This window comes from Chelonoidis abingdonii, chromosome 17 (genome assembly GCF_003597395.2).
Source record: "Chelonoidis abingdonii isolate Lonesome George chromosome 17, CheloAbing_2.0, whole genome shotgun sequence".
In the NCBI taxonomy this organism is placed as follows: Eukaryota; Metazoa; Chordata; order Testudines; family Testudinidae; genus Chelonoidis; species Chelonoidis abingdonii.
In genome coordinates this window covers 8,665,533-8,685,913 of record NC_133785.1, presented here as the reverse complement: position 1 = coordinate 8,685,913, position 20,381 = coordinate 8,665,533, and the positions used below count along the sequence as shown (strand labels likewise).

General features: G+C 57.7%; 1 protein-coding gene across 1 annotated transcript in view; it reads left to right on the top strand.

Annotated features, from left to right (window-relative positions):
• ATG2A (autophagy related 2A) overlaps nt 1-20,381 on the top strand; it is a 37,893-nt gene that overhangs the window by 14,727 nt on the left and 2,785 nt on the right. The window contains exons 12-38 of the mRNA XM_032797711.2: nt 353-512; nt 1,389-1,487; nt 2,548-2,721; nt 2,880-3,132; nt 3,823-3,925; nt 4,248-4,407; nt 4,863-5,005; nt 5,688-5,848; nt 6,196-6,353; nt 6,937-7,087; nt 7,928-8,121; nt 8,627-8,707; nt 9,553-9,659; nt 10,289-10,381; nt 11,198-11,268; nt 11,799-11,875; nt 12,258-12,428; nt 13,667-13,793; nt 14,216-14,439; nt 14,712-14,941; nt 15,030-15,165; nt 15,411-15,605; nt 16,027-16,128; nt 17,836-17,920; nt 18,323-18,509; nt 19,011-19,083; nt 20,178-20,260. Of these exons, the coding sequence (XP_032653602.1) occupies nt 353-512; nt 1,389-1,487; nt 2,548-2,721; nt 2,880-3,132; nt 3,823-3,925; nt 4,248-4,407; nt 4,863-5,005; nt 5,688-5,848; nt 6,196-6,353; nt 6,937-7,087; nt 7,928-8,121; nt 8,627-8,707; nt 9,553-9,659; nt 10,289-10,381; nt 11,198-11,268; nt 11,799-11,875; nt 12,258-12,428; nt 13,667-13,793; nt 14,216-14,439; nt 14,712-14,941; nt 15,030-15,165; nt 15,411-15,605; nt 16,027-16,128; nt 17,836-17,920; nt 18,323-18,509; nt 19,011-19,083; nt 20,178-20,260 (3,798 nt within the window). The remainder of the gene's footprint in view (nt 1-352; nt 513-1,388; nt 1,488-2,547; nt 2,722-2,879; nt 3,133-3,822; nt 3,926-4,247; nt 4,408-4,862; nt 5,006-5,687; nt 5,849-6,195; nt 6,354-6,936; nt 7,088-7,927; nt 8,122-8,626; nt 8,708-9,552; nt 9,660-10,288; nt 10,382-11,197; nt 11,269-11,798; nt 11,876-12,257; nt 12,429-13,666; nt 13,794-14,215; nt 14,440-14,711; nt 14,942-15,029; nt 15,166-15,410; nt 15,606-16,026; nt 16,129-17,835; nt 17,921-18,322; nt 18,510-19,010; nt 19,084-20,177; nt 20,261-20,381) is intronic.

Below are 20,381 nucleotides of genomic sequence, written 5' to 3'. Positions count from 1 at the left end.
TCCCACTTCCTGCAGCACAGTGCCCCCTAGCACTGCACTGGGGTTGGCGCTGACTGAAAGAGGAGAGCACCCCCTCCTTGTGGCACAGTGCCCTCTAGTGCTGAGTTGGGGGAAAAGGAGAGCACCCCCGTTGCACTCCTTGCAGCACAGTGCCCCCTAGTATCTCTCCTGAGGCACTGGGGTAAGCCCTGACTGTGAGGGGTCAGCATCCCTCCACACCTCACTCCTTCAAGTCTCCCATCCATGTGCTGACTGTCCCTGTGCCTGCTTAGCTTGTGAGGTCTGCCTGGGCCACAGCACCGGGGCTGTCAAACCCCTCCTGCAGGCTCTGACTCTGCCTTCCCGCCCCCAGGCTTACTGGAGCAGCCGTACAGGTCACTTGCCAACAGAGAGCAGCTGGCTCCCTGCACATGCTCAGTTCGGAGGTGAGCTTCGGCATGCTGGAGATCCTGGAGTGCCTGTGGGCCAGCGCCAGCCAGGAGCGTAGGCAGCAGAAGCCAGAGTACACCGAGGTAATGGGTGGTGAGCGGATGGCAGAGTCACACGCAGGGGTGGGCACTGGGGTCATGGCTCTCCGTCCCTCCTCACTTCTTCTGACCTGACCGTGGCTGTTGCTCGGGGGTGTCTAGGGGGATGAGACCTCAGACTGTAGTCATGGTGTGCTGAGCCCCAGGGTCAGGGCTGGCTATAATGGGAAGGATCTGTTTTGCCTGGGAGCGGAGCAGTGCAAACACAGTAGCCTGGTGTGTCCACCAGGGGGCGCACGGCCTCACCAGAAATGGTCTATTGAAAGTTGATGGTCCTGTTTCAGCTTCTCAGACATGGTCTGTTTTCTGCCACAGACCAAAAGGTCTAATCCACACAGACTGTTCCAGTCACAAACAGCAAATGGAATTCATCAGTCATAGACTTATTCCCTAAGGTGTTATCATAATAATAGGAGATATACCAATCTCCTAGAACTGGAAGGGACCTTGAAAGGTCATTGAGTCCAGCCCCCTGCCTTCACTAGCAGGACCAAGTACTGATTTTTGCCTCAGATCCCTAAGTGGCCCCCCTCAAGGACTGAACTCACAACCCTGGGTTTAGCAGGCCAATGCTCAAACCACTGAGCTATCCCTCCCCCATGATATGCTGGACTGGCTTGGAGAACCGACTGTGTGGGCTAAAGGAAACGAGACTTGATGACTCTGTCCATTGCTAGGAGGGGACCAGGCCACCTGAGCCTTCTGTCCCTGACAGCTACTGTGCCAGCAGCCAATGGGATGAAACACTAGAGAAGGGTGGGTGGGTGTGGGGCAGCTTGAATCTGTGCTTGGGGAAACTGACAAAGTCTCTCATGTTTGGACCTGCTGCACAAGCCTTCACCCCACCCCTTTTCTCTACAGCTAATGACTTTCAAGAACCCCAGTGCCTTCACCTATAACTCCTCGGCCCGGCCCTGCGCCCAGATCTACTACAAGCAGTCTGAGAAGCTGCCATCCAAGGTGAGCAGCAGCCTGAGGCTGAAGGGTGTCTGAGATTCAGCGAAATTGGCGTGTTTTTTCTCCCTTTCCACCCCACTCACAGGGAGCAGAGCCATTGCAGGTTGCCGCTTGATGGCATTGCACTGGGTTCTTTCAGCAGGGAGGTGGGGGGATGCTGGTTGTCCTGGGTTATCGGTTTTGCTGTGATGGCAGCACTCCTGGGAGCATTGATCCTGCCCCTCTTCCAGGGAGTAGAAGTGCTCATGAGGTCAGGGCTTTGTTGGTTTTGCGTAGCTACTATTAAATTGTATTTCAGTAGCACTTGGAGTCCCCAGCTGAGATGCGGAGGAAGAGGGAAAGCCCTATTGTGCCGGGCACTGCACAGTCACAGCGAAATGGTCCCTGCCTGAAGAACTCAGTCTGTTCAGACAAAGGAAGGGTTATTCTCATTTTACAGATGGGGAAACTGAGGCAGCAAGTGGAGAAGTGACTGGTCCAAGGGTCACACAATGGAATAGTACCAAAGTGTCCAGAGTCCATTCCAGTCCCTTAAACCACATGCCCACCCTTCAGCAATGTGCCTGAACGGGTATGGGGAGAGGAGGTCTCTTGTGGTTGGTGCTCTATTGGCTTGGCCTGCGGGTGGCAAGAGCTCTCCTGAGCTTGGTACTCCATTTGCCTGGCCTGACTGTGGCAGGAGCTGTCCTGTGGTCAGTTGGCTTGACCGGACATGTGGCTGAGTGCCAGTAGATCTCAGTTCCACACGCTGGGACCTGCAGGGACATGTAATCTTACACATCTAGATCGGGCAGGGTTGCATCAGCAGCAGAGAAAGCCAAGCAGGTGGAGAGAGAAGGAAGCCTCAGCCTCCCTGGGTGATCCTAGAATAACACACTGGCAATCACAAGAGACCCTACACTAATACAACAGTCTGTACAGTCCCAGATGACTGGGGCCAGCACCTGAGTTTTCCCCTCACTCCAGTGCTCTGTAGAACAAACCCCCACCCCCACGCAGAGCAGCATCTCCCCTGGCTGGGGGGGTGTTCCCAGGGCTCTGATGGCTCTACCTCTCCCTGCAGAGCAATCTCAAGAAGGCTGGGGCTAAGCGAAGCTCAGAGCTGTTGGTGGAGCTGGCAGAGTTCCACTCTGATGTGGACCTGGGTGTCCTAGACCGGCTTGGATCCCTCCTCCATCTGGCAGCATCGGCGTCCATGCACGATCAAGCCCCCGGCCTCCATGCGGACATGCATGTGGTGAGTGTAGGGGGATGGAACATCTGCCAGGAGGGGGCATTGTTCTCAGATGGCTGCAGAGCGAGAGATGCTTGTGCCTGCAATGGGCACAGGACCCAGAGGGAGACCAGGCCCCTGTTAATCCTTTCCTCTCTCCCCGTCTTGTGGCTGGGCGCCAGGCAGAGTCTCTCCATGCCCCCGAGAGGCACACAACCGTGCGGCTGGCAGCACCCAAGGCCACCCTGCGCTTGCAGTTCCCAGTGCCAGACCTGCGGCCCGAGCCGGAGCGGCAGCCCTGGATGGAGAAAGCCGTGCGCAAAGAGAGCCTGCGACTGGAGCTGACTGATGTGGTGTTCCAGACGGAGCTGCGGGCAGGGCCAGGGGGTCACGGGGAGCCCACCCGGCTGGAGGTGACCTTAAGCGACCTGCATGGTGAGCATGGGAAGGGCTGAGTTGCAAGGCCTCCTGGGAAGTCTATTGCTGCTCACTATTCCCTATGGAGGTTAGGAGGCTGCTGTAGCCTCTGGGCTAGTAGACTTGGACAGTGGCTGCTCTGGCTCTAGACTCCATAGGTCCAGGGTTGGGTCCCTGCTGCCAACGACCCTCTCGGGGGTGTCTTGTTCCCTTGAGGAGCTGCAGGGACAAGGCATGAGGCCCACAGGGACCCCCTCTGTTCAGGTTGCATTGTGGGGAACATGGGGCCCCATGTCTCCTGCTGTAAAATAGGAAGGGGATATTTCTAAATGGATCCCTCTTGGTTTTGTAGACCCTTCAAAAACGTGAATGCTCTTACCAGAGCCATCCTGACACCGTTCTTCATTCTAACCAGTAGACTGCGCTCCCAGTCTGCCAGATCTAGGAATAGAACCCAGGAGTCCTGGTTTCCCACTCCCACCTCCATCTGCTTTAACCTTTAGACCCCAGAACAGAACCCAGGAATCCTGATGCCTGTGCCTCTCCCCGCTCTGCTCCCAGAGCTGGGGATGGGATAGCCAGGAGTCCTGCATCTTCACTTCTCCCCCAGCCTCCTTACAAAGCCCTCCTGGATGTAGGGTAGAAGGGCAGTGTTTGGGAGGGGGTGGGGATGTGTCTGGGCACTGAGTCCAGCCACTCTCCTTGCAGGTCTGTACGAAGACGGTGAGAGGCTCTCTGTACCCTGCATCCGGGTGAGCAAAGCCCTTGACCCTGCAGCCAAAGGACCGGGCAAGAAATACCTCTTCCCAAAGTGAGTCTGCTTTGGGGGGCTGATCTCCCTGCCCCATTTGCACCCCAGTAGGGGCAGCTCCCTCTGCCAGAGCCCCTCCCATCCCACCAGCTCCCTCCCTTATCTACATCTCAGCTGATAGTCATCCAATCATACATCCTCTGGTTGCATGGAGCACCCCCTGTTGTGGCGCACAGGGTTGGTGGGGGGTGGGGAGCTCAGATGTGTTGGGGGCAAAATTTCACTGCAGCATCTGAGAAGGGGTAGGTAGCCCCGTATAGGGTGGGGGTCTACATGGCTCACCCTGTGCCCTCTGACTTTCCCTCCCCCTGGCCCTGCGCAGGATCATGGTGACCCTGACCCCCCAGCACAGCCTGTCCCAGTGGGACTTGGCGATGGACAAGGAGGAGATGGATCTGTCAATGGTGGAGAGTCCCTGTGAATTGCGGCAGCCCGAGCCCTCCCCCTTCTCTTCCAAAAGGACCATGTATGAAACTGAGGAGGTAAGGGGGGCGGCCCTCCCTGGCGCTCAGTGGGGAGGCGATAGTGCTGAGGGTGGGAGCATGGAATGCCACCCTGCCTGCCAGAGGATCTGATCCCGCCAGGAAAGGTGTGAGTGGTCTCTTTGGGGCAGACGGCTTGGTTAGCCCACCAGGATACAAGGGATGCAGCAGGGAGGACCTAGGGTATGGGCTGAATGATCCTGAGGGAGGAGCCTCGGAGATGTGAGAACAGCCCAATTGGCGTTCTCAACCCCCTTCCATATCAGGTCCCCTTTCCATCTAGCTTGGGCTCTCCCCTCCCATTAACCAGTAAGGAAAAGACAGGGAGGTCATGACCCCTTACATGGGGGTCACAGCCTCCATGCTGAGAACCCTCCGGTTTAGTAGTTGGTTGGCCAAAGCAGGTGCCTGTCCCTTTAAGTCTTTAATCCCTCCTGTGCTGGCCTCTGCACAAGATGGTGATCCCTGGAGACCCTGAGGAGATGGCGGATTTCCAGGCTAAGACAGTGGCTGCCTCGCAATATGCCCTAGAAGTGACCCTGCCTAGTGTCCATATCTTCCTGCCCAGCAAGCAGTTCTACGAGAGCATCTATAACAGGTATCGGGGGAGGGAGGGGAGGGGAGGGGACATCTAGCTGTGTATCCTGGCTGGCAAGGAGCAGCCACAGGGCCAGGCAGCCTCTAAGGGTCAGACCCTGAATCCTCCCTGCCTGCCCCCTGGACTGTTGACCTTCCATCTGCAGAACGGGGCACTGGCAGTGTCCAACTCACATGGACCTGGCCCTGCCTGTGCTTGGGGTTGGAAGAGCTGTTGGCTGGGGCAGGCCAGGCCTGAGCAGATGGATCCCAGGTGGCCCAAGACTCTTGGGTTCTGGTCCCAGCTTTGCAAGGGGCGTGGCTTCTAGTGGTTGGAGCAGGGTGGGGCTGGCAGTCAGGGCTCTTGGGTTCCATCCCCACCTCTGCTGCCAACTTGCCGGGTGATCTTGAGCAAATTGCTTCCTGTGCCTGTCTCCCTACCTGCAAAATGGGAGGTGGCGCCTATTGAGTGGCACATCTTGTTCCCTGCAGCACCCTAGAGGCACCCCGTGAGAGTACTCGGTGGTAAGCTCTCTAAGGCAGGGGCTGTCTCCTTCTGTGTCAGTGCCATGTTCAGAACCAGGCAGGCCAGGTCTAAAACACCGCTGGGCCTGGGGAAGGGTTGGGAATGCTTTGAGGGGCTCGTGGGCTAGGGGAGGCAAAGGCATTTGTGGGCGTGAAGCATCTTTCCTTTACTTCCCCAGGATAAATAATGACTTGCTGATGTGGGAGCCAGCCAGCCCATTCCTTTGCTCCTCTGGGCCTGCGGGGGGTGCTGCACCTGGGGCCTTCTTTCCCAGCCACCCGCCCCCTCCCAGATATCGGCAGGACAACTTCAAGATGTGCAAGTCTGCCTTTAAACTGGGTAAGGAGCCATGCCCCTCCCCCCCAACCCAGAGAAAGGTTCCTATCACCCGCATTGACCTGTGACGCCTTAATGAAAATAGGGAGTGAAGGATTCTCAGTAGGGAATAGCATCACAGTTGCTTGCTTTGTGATGGATGCAGAATAAGGAAAGGGCTTGTGGGTCCAGAGTCTGGCTCTGTGAAGGTAGCAAAGGTCTAGTGGTTAGAGCAGGAGGGCTGAGAGTCAGGACTCCTGGGTTCTATACCCAGCCCTGATGTGACCTTTAGCAAGACCTGCCCCTCTGTGCCTCAGTTTCCCCATGCAGCAAGAGCTGCCACTAACCCTCCTCTTCTCTGTCCCCATCAGACTCAGACTCTGAGGATGAGGACTCTCACTTCTATTCACTGGACGAGGCAGTGGCTCAGCGGAGGAAGGGGGAGCAGTTGAGCCAACGCCAGCAGAGCCGTTTCTCAGCCGTGGTCTCTATCCTGAAGGGCAGGGTGACGGCTCTGTGCGAGGCCAAGGTGAGGGCAACCCCCAGGGACCCACTGCCCAGCCATCTCCTCTGAGCTCCAGCTAGGCAGGGCCTGGCCTGGGCACTGCTTGGATGGGAGATCTCTGGGTGCTGCAGGGAGCAAGGGAGCGGAGCCCTTCCCTCTGAGCTAGTGGGGATCCCAGTGTGGCACTGGGTGGTACTGTACTGCAGGGACCAGGATGGGGGCTGCTGCTTTTCCCTAGAACTGAGCTACTCCTTCTAGTGTTCAGGACAAATTCAAATCTGGTCATTCTCCTCTGCCTCTCCAAATGCCCACCTGCCACCCTTCAACTCCCTCTGCAATTCCAGTTAGGTACTGGATCCTTCCCTACTGTACCATGCTGCTGTGTGCTGTTGCTGTGTGCTGTTTAAATAAGCCTGGCACCCTTCCTAAGAGGTGACTGCATTTGAGCCCCAGGTGAGGGATCCCTATGTAAATAGCCTCACATCCAACCCCAGAGGCTTCTGCTCCTCAGTGCTGGATCACTGTTGCCATCTGACCCTTTGGGCTGGAAGGACAATGGTCTGCACTGGGGCATCTGACCCTCGTCATCCTTCCCCTCGGCCCCCAGGGTGAGGCGGGGAAGAAGGTGGATGACTCCCATGGAGAGATCGTGCTGGATGTGGACAACTGCACCATCTTCAGCGTGTCCCAGTACAAGGGCCAGGAGGAGCTTGGCTACCTCTTTATAGAGTCAGAGAGAGTCACTCTTTATCATAAAGGTATGGTTCAAACTGTGGGGGCGGGCTGGAAGTCAGGACTCCTGGGTTCTGTCCTGAGGGGGATCTCATCTGTTAGAGTGGGGGTTCTGGGCCTGATGCAGTGGGGGCTGGGAGCCAGGACTCTCCCACTGAGCCATGGATTCATACCTATCCCATGTAGTGGCTGGGGCAACTGGCAGGGGCCCAAGGTTACAGAATAGATCCCAGGGCTGCCAAGTTGCAGCCCTGCTCCCTGGCACACTGGACCCATCTGCCTTCTTCAGAGCCCTCTGGGGGGCGCTGTAGGGATCTCATGAAGTGCGGTGGAGCTGGGGTTTCACTTGGCCCATGCAGTCCAAAGGGCAGCAGGTCAGGCCTGTGCTGCCCTCTGTGCCCAACGTTGCGGTGACTTCCGGTGGAAGGAGCCAATGGGCCAAAAAGGCAGCTAGGCTAAGGCCTGCCAGGAGGCAGTTCCCTGCAGTGGGGATTGCAAAGGAGAAGGCTCTTGCATCCAGCGGCAGCTCAGAGTGGGGAGGGGGGACATCTAGGGTGGAGGTGGGTCTTAAAGAGACAGAGCAATGCTGGAGAGGGTGGGGATGCAGCTGCAAGAGTTAATACCAAGGTTACATCAGTAGCTGTCGGAGTGGGTTACGAAGGAGGTCAGGATCATTACCCCATTTTACTGAGGGAGAGAGGGGCAGTGACTCTCTACCTGGCATCACCCAGCAGGCCAGTGGCAGAGCTGGGAACAGAGCGTAGCTTTCCTGAGTCCCAGGTTAGTGCTGTGTCCCACAGGGCACTGGGAGGGGGTTGGTGGGAAGGATGGCTGGCCAGCCAGCCAAACTCTCTGTGTCCCCTCAGCTGTGGTAGAAGACTACTTCCTGGCCAGTCGTTTGGAAATCCCCAGCTTCACCCCCCCTGACAGGCTGCACCCCACGATCTACTCCTCGGAGGAGGGGGTGCTGAGCGGGCTGGCAGGCAGCAGGAAGGACAGACCCCTCAAGATGCTCTCGGCTGCCATCCGCATCAACCTGGACTTGAAGAAGAACATCAAGGTATCTTGTCTCCACTCTCGGGGTTGTGGAGGAGGGGAATCGGCTGGACAGGCTCCCTCTGCTCCCCCTTCTCCAAACAGGCTAAGAGCCAAAGCAACTCCTCTCTGGGATGGAATATTTATTGTTTTAACTTTAAAACATCTCAGCGCCAGCTTTCATCTGACTTGTCTGTTCCTGGAGGGTATTTCCTTGTAGGATCTCCTCTGTTCCTTCCCCACCTCAGGGAGCCACTGGAACAGTCCTGTCTCCCTGTGCTCTGCCCCCTGTGGGGGTGACTTGGCATGAACAGCCATGGGTCTGGACGGGGCCCAGCTGGGGTGGACTGGCATGTGGGGGTGCTAGAAGCCTGCTGGCCTGGTGGGTTTAGGTGGAGATGTACTAAGGGGGTTTATAAATGGATTCCCCCCCATCCCACCCCTTGCAGAGCCTTTCCCCATCTGGGGTGGTGGTCTCCCTGCTTTTTAACTTTGCTTCCCCAATCTCCCCTTTTGCAACCCAAATCCAGGAGTTCTTGGTCACCTTGCGGCTCGAAGGGGCCACCATGCGACATCATATGGCACTGACCAATCAGAGCTGGTACACACAGGTATGTCCTGGGCTGGAAGCACCCATCCTGGGGTGAATAGCAGAGGGAGCTCTGCAGTGTAGCAGCCTTGGGGCCAGGAGTGGAAGCTGGGACACCACCAGCATGGCTATAAGGTGTGGAGCTTTCCCAGGGGACAGATTGGATCCTCCATGGCTTGGACTCGCGCCCTGCTGTCCAGCTAATGGGAGTCAAACTCATTCATTGGGCAGGGCCCGAATCTCTGTTTAATTGTGGCAGTTCTTGCCCCTTGCAGGCGTAAGCCCCCACCCAGTTCCTTCCGCTGCCGTGATTAACTGTGGAATAGGTGATCTGGACCAGAGGGGACATTGCCCAGGGGTTAGGGCGTTCGTCAGGGACTTGAGACCTGGGCTCAATTCCTGGCTCTGCCATAGGCTCCCTCTGTGACCTGGGGAAAGTCTTTAGGCCTCTTTTTCCCTTCTTATAAAGTGGTGCTGGAGTGAGGCTGGGTGTCTGAATGGCTAGAGCACTGCACTGGGACTCAGGAGACCTGGATTCTATTTCCAGCTCTGCCACTGGCCTGCTGTGACTGTGGGCAAGTCATTTTGCTATGAAATTGGTTATACTCTAGGCACATGGAGAAGGCTGTGAGGCCTAAAAACTGACTCCTTTTTTCATGAAATCTGAGATTCCGGCCAACAGGCTGGATCTGTATGTCTGACACCCCTGGTCTAAAGAGAATCCTCCTAGTTCAACCACAGGGGATGGGCTGGATGTAGGGGATGAGGGGGTGTCCTCCAGCTCAGGGGATTGGTTCTGGTCTTTCTGCCCCCATGAAGACCTGTTGGCTGGGGTGTGCACGCTCACACTCTCACTCTTTCTTTCAGCTGATTGACTTCTTGGACGTACTGGATGATCCGATTCTAGGCTTTGTCCCCCCAGCTGTCATTACGGTGCTGCACACCCACCTCTTCTGCTGTGCAGTTGACTACAGGTACTGAGGGGAGCAGAGGCGAGTGGGCCGCCCGGGGAAAATGGTGGCTGTAAAATAGGAGAGGTCCTTGGCTGATTGTACAGGAAAAACAGAGGTGAAACAGAGAGAAGTTAGATTGGCAGATCTGGTCCTGGGTTCTGTCCTAGCTCAGAGAGGCAAGTAGAGTCTAGTGTGTTAGAGCAGGGGGCTCTGGGAGCCAGGACTCCGGGGTTCTATCCCCAGTTCTGGGAGGGGAGTGGGGTCTTTGTTAAAGGAGAACCTGGCCTGATCTGTGCTGTAGGCTCTCCTTCTTACTTTGGCATCCTGGATACGATGGTGGGAGCTTCTGTCACCTTGAGATAGTCTCAGCAGGGACAGGAACACTGGCCTGGCCAGACATGATCAGAACTGAGGTCCATCTGGTTCAGTGTTCTGTCTCTGGCTGTGGCCAGTACCGCGTGCTTCAGAGCAAGGAGTAAGGACCAGCAGAGGGCAGCCGTGGTTCATCTGTCCCCTGTGAAGTCTGCAATCCATCTTGGTGGGGGGCATGTGGCATAACCCTGCCATGCAGGGACGCTCCCTGGCTCCTTTAGCCCTCCCATCACACCCCACCTCCATGCTGGTTCTGTCACTACTATCTTGCCCCTCAGGCCTCTGTACCTCCCCATCCGCGTACTCATCACGGCTGAGACCTTCACCTTGTCCAGCAACATCATTGTGGATACTTCCATCTTCCTGCTCAGGTAGGTGTCCTCCAGCTCGGGACAACCCAAGGGAGCTGCCCTCTCCAGGGAGGGCCTGTCTCTCCCCGGGCTGGTGAGACCAGGGGGCTTGAGACCTGTTCCCTCTGGGTCGAGACTGGGCTGCGCACAATAACCAAGTGGTGCCATGTGTGGAAGAAGTTGGGGTCAGTAGCTCTGGAGCCGCCATCATGCTGCTGGTGGTGGTGGTGGGTGTGATAGAAGGAGCCCAGTACGATGGAATCCTGAGTGATTTCCCTACCTGTGTCTACTCCAGTTACCTGGGGAGTAGCCGTGAACTGCTGGGCCGGGCACGCGTATTGCAGGAGTCTCACCCCAGCATGCACAGTCTCTTCACGCCAGCCAGCACCCTGTATTCCATTCCCTGCCCCCTTGGGGCCAGGACAGAGCCAACACTCCTAGAAGGCCCTATGTCCGGTTCTCCATCATCTCGAACCAGCCAGTCCCACTGTTCTGGGGCCAGATTAGAGCCAGCGCCCCTAGAGGGGAAAGGCCCATGTGCTATTCCTTGTCTTCCCGCCCGGGGCTGGATTGGCACCAATGCCCTATAGAGGGGAAAGGACCCATATCTTATTCCTTGAGCCAACACTCCCCAGCACTTACTCCCTTGGCCCAGGGTGGGAGTCAGGGTCCGTGTCACAGGGCCAGAAGGCCCTGCTGATACCTATTGCACTGTGTGGGGCCCTTGGGTTCATGGTTACTGTACAGTGATGGACAAGATCTTGATTGTACCTGATCTGGTTGGCATGTGCCTACTGGAGGGGCAGCAGGGTTTAAGTCGCTCACCCCTTCCCCCAGGTTTATTCTGGATGACTCTGCCATCTACCTGTCTGACAAATGCGATGTGGAGACGGTCGATCTGCGGAAGGGTAAGAGCTGGATGGGCCGCTTGTCCGTCCTTCTGCTGTGCTCTGGGCACTGAAAACAGCAGCTATTTGAAAGGCTGCTGGGGAGCAACAAGTATCCCCCAAGCATCATGCCCCCATAGCCCCTCAGGCTGGGCTCTCAGTAGGTCTTTCAAGCTAAGCAAGCTTGCACCTGGTCAGTATTTGGATGGGGGAGCTGACCCTCTTAGCCCAGCATGGTGGCAGGCAGCTCTGTAGAAGACATCCCATATTGCTTAACAATTTTCCATCTGTGGATGTCAAGGGGCTTCCCAAATATTTGAATGGATTTAACCATCCCCCGTCCTGGGTGTGTTAATTGCTGCAGGGAAACTAATGCACAAAGAACAGGGGGGAGGACATGCCCAAATTAGAGAGAGAACGTGGAACAGAACCCAGGAGTCCTGACTCCTAGCCCCGGCTGCTCCAACCCACCAGGCCCTGCTCCCTTCCCAGAGCCCAGGATAGACCCAGGGATTCAGTCAGGCTGAATCTCTGCTCTCCCTTGGCCTCAGATTACGTGTGCGTCCTGGACGTGGATCTGCTCGAGCTGGTCATCACCACGTGGAAGGGGAGCGCTGACGGGAAGCTGGTGAGGCTCAGCCCAGCCAGAAAGGGTGGGGTGGGGGCAGGCCTGGTAACTGCAATGGAAATCCCAGAAGAGAACCCCCCACTTAAGAGGTGACTGCGCAGGGTGGGGAGGACGCTCCATGTGGCTGGATGCAGGAGGCAGGTGACTTCCCAGCCCTCCTTGTCCATCACTGTAGCCTTGCGGTGTGAGAGTCTCTTCTCCAGTGCAGCTTCTGTGTTTTTCGAAGCAGCCTTGCTGCGTTTTGAGCCTGTGGGACCTAAACTGCCCCACCTCCCGTCAGGAGCCCTGCACTGACCTCTCCCAAGGACCTGGGATCCCATTGCTCGAGCTCCCCACCCTAGTATGACGTGTACTGTCTCTCACTTGGTGTGTTCCACCCCAGACCCAGCCGCTGTTCGAGCTGCGCTGCTCCAACAATGTGGTGCATCTCCATACCTGTGCTGACTCCTGCGCCATGCTAGCCAACCTTATCCAGTATGTGGTCAACCACGGGGACCTCCACCCACCGCCCAGGCAGGACAGCCCAACGGAGATCGCTGGCCAGAAGGTGCAGGTAGGGAGAGGAAGACTGGACTGGTGTCATCTCTAGCTGAGAAGGTCAGGCTGGCTTGGTGCCTGGATGGGGGACCTGCATGGGGATCTTCCAAAGCTCTAGCTAAGCAGGGTCATGCCAATTCAGTGCCTGAATGGGGGACATGCTCAGGGATTTTTGGTAGTTGAGTTAGGTGGGGCTGAGCCAATTTGGGGCATGGCTGGAGGACTGAGATCCAGTACCTGAAGCTGCACCAATCAGAGGAGAAATAAGGCACTTTTTTTTAGCAGGGAGAGATCATCATTGCAGCAACTTATGCAGGGATGTGAGGTGGGCTCCAGGCCTTTAAATCAAGACTCTGTGTTTTGTCTCTGAGCTGCACTCTAGCTCAACCATCAGATCTGCGCTGGATGCAGGGATCTCATGGGGAAGTTCTGTGGCTTGCGGTTTGTGGGAGCTTGGAGAGGATGATCTGATGGTTGGGCCTTACAGCTGTGAAGGAAAGGCATATGCTGGAGGGATGGGGAGAGTTCAGTAGGTGGTGCTCTGCCCTAGCAATCATGCGGTGCTAGGGGGCAGTGTTCTGCAGGACAGGAGGACCCAGGCAGTGTTTCTTCTAATTTTTTTACGTCGAGGTGGGGAGTGAATTTTATGTCCACCAGTATGGAGGTGACGTGTGACACATCACCTCCATATTGATGCACATAACAAAATTAATGTGGTGGAGGAGGGGCCGAGAAGTTCAGTGTGTGGGAGGGGGCTCAGGGCTGGGGCAGAGGATTGGGATGAGGGCTCAGGTGGGGCTGGGAATGAGTTTGGGGTGCGGGAGGGGGCTCAGGGCTGGGGCAGAGGATTGGAGTGCAGGGGGGTGCAGGCTCTGGGCGGGGGGGCAGGGATGAGGGGTTTGGAGTGTAGGCTGCCGCAGGGCTGCAGTGAGGAGACAGGACTCCCCCTAGCTCTCTCCCCATCTACGGCAGCTCCAGCTGGACTGGGCTGAGGGAGGGGCTCCTCTCTCCGCAGCTGAGGAAGGTCTGTGCTGGGGCCTGTGGGGCTTAATAGGAGGCTGTGCAGCTTGGAGGGACCTTAGCTCAGTAGAGGGTGTCTCCCCTGGCCGTCAGCGCTGACCCGAGTGCCCCCCCACAGTGCTAGTGTGTGCTGTGCCCCAGGGAGCAGGGTGGGGCTGCTCTCCCCTGGCAGGGCTGATCCATGGGTACCCATCACTCAGTACATAACACCCCCTGGTTCTCGTTGGCCCTCAGCTGTCAGAGAGCCCAGCCTCGCTGCCCTCCTGCCTGCCTGCTGAGACGGCCACCATTAACCAGCGTGACCTGACTGACGCCCTCATCGACACCGACCGCAGCCTGAGGGACCTGACGACAGAGTCTGGTAGGGGGTGTCAGTGAGAGCCCAGGGAGCTGAGGGGACCACATTGTCCCCTCGTTGCCTCTTCAACCCCTTAGGGGCTGCTGGGCATGGTGGGGGGCAGAGGGGAATGGTTGGGGGCTGGGTGGCATGTGGCTGCCTCACTCCTGCTGCAGGGCTAGAGAAATTAGTTTCATCCTTAGCTCCCAAATGGTCAGCTGGCTGAATGGGCTATTCCAGGGATGGAGGGCCCCATTGGCCTGATCTGGGGCTTGGGAGGGGAATGTGGGGCGGGAGAGGCTGTTGACTCGATCCAGGGGCAGAGCGGGGGGGATGTCGGGCAGGAGGGGCCCGTTGGCCCAATCCAGGGTAGGGGGGATGTTGGGCGGGAAGGCAGGAGTATCTCATTGGGGCTGATCTCACCTATGTCCCTCTCCCCTCCCCAGGAGATGCCACGCAGTTGCACCAAACCTCCCCCGTTTCAGTGTATCTCTTCCCAGGGGAGAACAGTGCTGGGGGCAACTCCTGCCGCCCACCCTCTGCAGCCCTGCCCCCAGCCCCCATGGAAGTGGGGCTAGATTTCTGCTCCTCAGAGGGCAGCGAGGAGGAGAGCGAGGCCACCGACAATGACGACTTCTGCATCCTGGACGCGCCCGGCATGGGCATCCCAGTAAGAGGAGGCGGAGGCTGTGGGGCACATGGGGATAAGGGACCATGGGGAAGGCCTGGGGGGCTGTAACTGATATGGGGTGGGGCTTTGGGGTCCATGGGGAGCTGGGAGGGACAGGGAAAGGTTGAGGGTGGGGCAGGGCAAGGCCGGGTCCAAATGCCTGAATTTTTTTAGGAAGGATGAGGTAGTGGGATATTTGGGGGCAGGGCTTGGAACCTGGGTCCACTGATTTGCTCTGAGGCCTGCCTCTGTGTGTGTCTCACCCCCTCTAGCCCAAGGATGGAGAGCCAGTGGTGACAAAGCTGCTGGAAGGGCCAGTGCCCATCAAGGACGGCTACTTCTCACGCCCGCTGGGCAGCACAGACCTGCTGAAGGCCCCGGCACACTTCCCATTGCCTGAAAGCCGAGTCATGCTGCGTGAGATCTCAGTGGTCTGGCACCTTTATGGAGGGCGGGATTTTGGGGTTGGGCGCATGCCCCCAGGACACGCCCACTCGCCCAGGTGAGACCTCGCTGCCTGGGAGGCATGGCCTGCCCTGGGGCTGGGCTAGGCTAAGCAGCTCTGATCCTGTCTCTCCCCCGCCCTGCAGGATGAGACCCGGCCCGTCGAGCGCCCGCAGCTCCCCTTCCCGCTCCTCCATGGCCAACCGGCCCCAGAACACCTGGCGCACGCAGGGTGGGACTGGGCGCCTACATGACCTTCTCATGGAGATACAGCTCACCAAGGTGTGTGTGTGAGTGGGTGGGACTTACATCCCTCCCACAAAGGCTCTTCTGGGAAACTCCCTGCCACAGGATAGCGGCTGGGTAGGCTCATTGGTCTGACCTCCTTGTCATAGACATGATGTTCAACTCCCCCAACACTGCAGAGCCGTGTTCTGCTCCCAGCTCTTCTGTGGGGGGTGTCTGGCTTGTCAGGACCCCACACACACACACTATTATCAAGCCTTAGCCTCTTCCCCTCCCTCCAGGTGAGCTTCCAGCATGAGACCTACCCCACTGGGGCAGAGAAGCCGTCCGCGGAGCTGGAGGAGCAGCCAGTGTCGCGGCAGGTGTTCATCGTGCAGGAGCTGGAGATCCGTGACCGGCTGGCCTCCTCCCAGATCAACAAGTTCCTCTACCTGTACACCAGCGAGAAGATGCCACGCCGGGCCCACTCCAACATGGTACTGCCAAGGGGTTGACAGAGGGATGGGTAAGGGGCTGGGGTGGGATGGAGCAGATTACTAGAGTTAATATGAGGTGAGGGCTGGGGCTTAAGGAGAGGTTGTGGGGTAGGATCCAGGGCTGGGTTAGGGGTGAGTTCTGAGGGCTGGTGATATGGGGCAGCCACTGCAGCTAGGGGATGGGGAAGGTATTTGGGGTGGGCACTGGGGTTGGGAGAGGAGGCAGTGGACTCTGGGGAAAAGGGATGGGATCTGGGCAGGGGGAGGGCTCTGGGGGGAGCGTTTTGGTGTGGGGTGAGGGCTGGGTATGAGATCTGAACTGGGGGAGGGTTGGGGTGCTTGCTCCATCCCTGCTGAGGGAGGGCAGTTGATTGTACACCCCGCCTTTCCCCCCATGAGTGACAGCCACCTCCCCTCACAGCTCACCATCAAGGCCCTGCATGTCTGCCCTGAGGCCGGGCTGGGCGGCCCTGAGTGCTGCCTGCGTGTCTCCCTCTTGCCGCTGCGCCTCAACATTGACCAGGTGAGGGGGGCTGCAGATAGCTCCATGGGCCCTGCCTAGAGACTCTCTGCCCTGGCCCCACACCCTGGTTGAGCCCTGATCCAGATACATTTTTTCCACCCCCCAGGTCCCTAATGACCTGGCTCTGGATTCAGACCAGCACCCCCTCGAGGGGAAGGGCCATGTATGTCAGTTCCCTGCTGTGGGGCTGGATCAGAGCTGGTGCCCCCTAGAGCAGAAAGGCCTGTGTCTACATGTATGAATGGAATCGACTTTCTCTCCTAGAGCTCCAACTTCCTGGGCTTCAGCATTGTCCCTCCCCACTCCCCATTCAAGGATTCCCCCTCCTCCCACCCCCTCCTTTCCCAATGATGGGCTCTGACTGTACCTGGTGCCCCTTTGGCCTGAGCGATTTTTCCAGCATCTGATGTCTCGCCAAGAGTTCTTGTTTCCAAGAGGAGGAGAAATTGATGATGCGAAGGGGGCAAGTTCTCTGGTGCAATCCTGTCTGTTTACAAATAACTTCTCCACAGTCAGGGGTGAAAGTAATATTAAATTCTTACCAGGTATAGGGGCCAGCTCCAGCCCCTGGAATGGGCAGGGCCTCGGGCAGAAGGGGTGGGCTGGGGAATCAGGGGCTCTGGCAGCAATTTAAAAGGGTCTGGGGCTCCGGCTGCTGCTGCAGTGGTGGCTGGAAGCATAGGCGCCAACTTTCCCCAGCGCTGGTGGGTGCTTGCCCCCTACTCCACCCTTTCTCCACCCCTGCCTTGCCCCCATTACAACCCCTTCACCAAGTCCCTGCTCTAACTACGGCCCCTCCCTGCCCTATTGGACCCCTTCCCCAAATCCCGGCCCTGGCCCCACCTCTTTCCGAGCGCGCCGTATTCCCCCTCCTTCCCAGCTGTACAAAACAGCTCTTTCGCAAGCACTGGGAAGGAGGGGGAGAAAAGCGGGCTGGTGGTGCACTCGGAGGAGAAGGCGGAGCGGAGGAAGAGGTGAGCTGGGCGGGGAGCTGCCGGTGGGTACTGAGCACCCACCAATTTTTCCCTGTGGGTGCTCCAGCCCTGGAGCACCCATGGAGTCGGCACTTATGGCTGGGAGTCCCGGGTCATTTTAAATCGCTGGCCTCAGGGCAGCTGCCCCTTTTGCCTCCTCCATTGGCGGGCTGGCAGGGCTGCTGACAGGGAAGGGGCAGCAATGTTAAAACACTGTCGCAGCAGCACTTTAACATGGGCTGCATACGGGATGGTACCAGCTTTTTACCGGTATGCCCACTTTCACCCCTGCCCACAGTCCTGTGTCCCTGATCACTCCAGGAATGAACAGCTGGTTGCTTGCTCACAGTTTCCAAGTCTGTCTCTCCAGCTAGCCCGCTGTCCAAGGAGCTCTGTCCCCCTGCTGACTTCCAGGGGCACACTCACCTCCACTTCTCTTGCTGTCTCTTGGCCCTCTGCCTTGCACCCACACCCAGCTTTCCAAGCAATCCCCCAGCCCCTGCATTTGCAGGCGGTCTGGAAACCCCACAGTCCACATGGCTCAGGCTTGCAGCCTTGGGCAGTGGCTTCTATTGTTTCCAGCTCTTTCCCTCATAAAGGAGTTAACTTCTCCTTCCATTTAGCCTGAAAGAAGGGTAATTAGCGCAGCCAGGTCTGTGACTGACTGAGGGCTTCCCACCTTCCAGTATAACACTGCCTGTTGCTGCCTCTCCCTCCCCGCCCTCCCCACCAGGATGCCTTGTTTTTCCTGAAGGATTTCTTCACCAGCCTGGCTGTCAGCATTAACCCTGTGTTGCCCTTGGAGGCTGGGACAGAAGGTAAGTTGCAGAGTAGCCCAGACGGGCTGGCTGGCTGGGGAGGGATAAAACTTCCTCCTCTGAGGATCTTCTGGATCTTTGTAACCCTGGCATAAACCTTGCTCATGCTGGGGAAACTGAGGCAGGGGGGCAGACTCTCAGGCCACATGAGCGTCTGATCACACTAAGTGTTACAGTGACTGTAACCTGGGCTCCTGGCTGCTTTTCATGGGTTGTGCCTGCTACACTACCACCTGTCACCACAAGATAGGGGTGTTGCTAAGGCCTGAGCTGCCAAGAGCATGTACAGCTTGCTGAGAGAGAAAGTGTGTGTGTGTGTGAGTGTGTGAGAGAGAGAGAGAGAGAGAGGAAAAAAAACCTCTGCTCCATGACCACCTTTTCCCTCTCCCCTCCCCCCAATAGCCCGCCCAGATCCAGGGGTCCGAGCCAGCCCAGCCACCGAGTCCGAATCGCTGGGGAAGGAGCAGGAGGGGAGCCGGGGGCCAGGGTTGGTGGGGGTAGAAATGACAGCTTCTGTGGAGACTACGCTGAGTGAAAACAGCTCGTCCTCAAATGCCTCGTCCTCCACGGACCAACCCATCTACTTCAGGTATGAGATGCTGCTGCCTCTGGGGTGGGGCGCAGGAAGTGCTGCGAAGGGGAATCTTATTTTGAATTGAAGCGGTGGGTAGGGGAACATGAGGGGTGAAGGAGGCAGAACAGAAATGATGGAAGCTAGGACAACTGCCTGGATCACAGGGTTTCCCACAGCCTGATCCATAGAGAAGGTACCAGGGGAACCATTAATGACCATGCAGCAGCAGGACCTTAGTTACACGTTTTTGTCTGACAGAGTGCTTCATACTGATCTCTGCTCCCTGCAGCACAGCGCCCCCTAGCACCCCGCTGGGGTCAGCACTCACTGCAGGGGGAGAGTGCCCCCTGCTGAGTCCCCATCCCGCTGTCTGCAGCTCCAAGATTTTGGTGGTCTCCATCCAGGCTCGGGCCCTGTTTAGCATAAGATCTGTGCCCATGAGGTGGCCTGGCTGTAAGTCCTGCCCCCTCGTCTGCCAGTCTCTCTAGCTCTCTGTCCCGATTGGTTGATCCCCAGGGAGTTCCGGTTCACGTCAGAAGTGCCCATCTGGCTGGACTATCATGGGAAGCACATGACCATGGACCAGGTGGTAAGTGGGGCGGGGTGGGGAGATGCCAGTGAATCTCTGGGTGGGGCAGAGGTGGCGGGTAATTCCAGACCCCTGCTCCCTCCACAACTAGCCAAAGCCTCTTGCCTCCTGCTGGAAGGACTGGTGGTGGAGGGGGATAGTGTTGGATGAGTTCTGTGGCTTGAGGGCAGGATCTGGTCCTGGGTAGGAGTGGGCATGAGGGTGGGGGTTGGTAGTGGGGTGGCATCTGGCACTGGAGGAGGAGTGGATCTGGCCCATGGTGGGGTGTGTGTGTATGGGGGCGGGGACGACTCTGGTACTGGTAGGGGTTGGCGTAGAGCAGGCTCTAGAGTTGTGTCGTGGGGATGCTGCTCCCTCTCTGCTGGGTCTGGGAGTGCAGTGCTGAGCAGCCTCTCCAGGGGTGCAGAATCCACCCCTTTGGCTTATTGTCAGGTGGGCCTTAATGTAGCCCCAGGAGCTGACACTAGAGGGGGACAGTGGGACCATCCATGATGCCTTTGACCCTTAGGTCACTGGTTTGAATTCTGCTGGGGTCAGGGTGGAGTTAACTGGTGTGGAACAAGTTAAAGTGGTGTCAGTTGAAATCAGACTGGCCTAGGGAGACCCCATCAAAACTGACCTGGTTGCCTGGGCTGTGGGGACAGAGCTAACCTCTCTTGTAACCTGGGGGTATCTGGAGGGTGGGGGTGGAGACATGCCTGCATTTGGGGGGGAGGTGGTGGTTCATAGGAGGTGTAGTCCCCATTCTACAACTGGGGAAACTGAGGCAAGGAGGGCTGAGTGTGGGAATCAGGTTTAGAACAGAGGAGTGCCTGGCTGGTGGCACTGCTATTCGGGGGAGGAGGTTGTGGGGGTGTGCATGGCACTGTGGGGTAGAACAGTGCTGGGGGATGGGAGCAGGGGAATGCAGGGTACACATGATACAAGGGGAGTGGCGTTGGGGGGGCTGTGCATATATGGGGGAGCTGGATGGAGGTGTGGAGAATGGGTGAGGGATAGGGAGTGTTGTGGAGGGGAGATGCAGGGGTGGGCTGTGGGGAGGGGTTTTGGCTGTGCATCAACAGCGCTTTAACGCTTTCTCTCCCCCTCCTCAGGGCACCTTTGCCGGGATCCTCATCGGCTTGGCCCAGCTCAACTGCTCTGAGCTCAAGCTCAAGCGCCTCTGCTGCAGACATGGGTGAACTGTGGGGCCTGGGATGTGCCCAATCCTGCTAGGCTTGGGGGTGGGGGGAGGCGGAGTCAATGCAGGCAGAGGGTGTGGTCTGTGCCCATGCAGGGCTCAGACTATGGGATGGCGC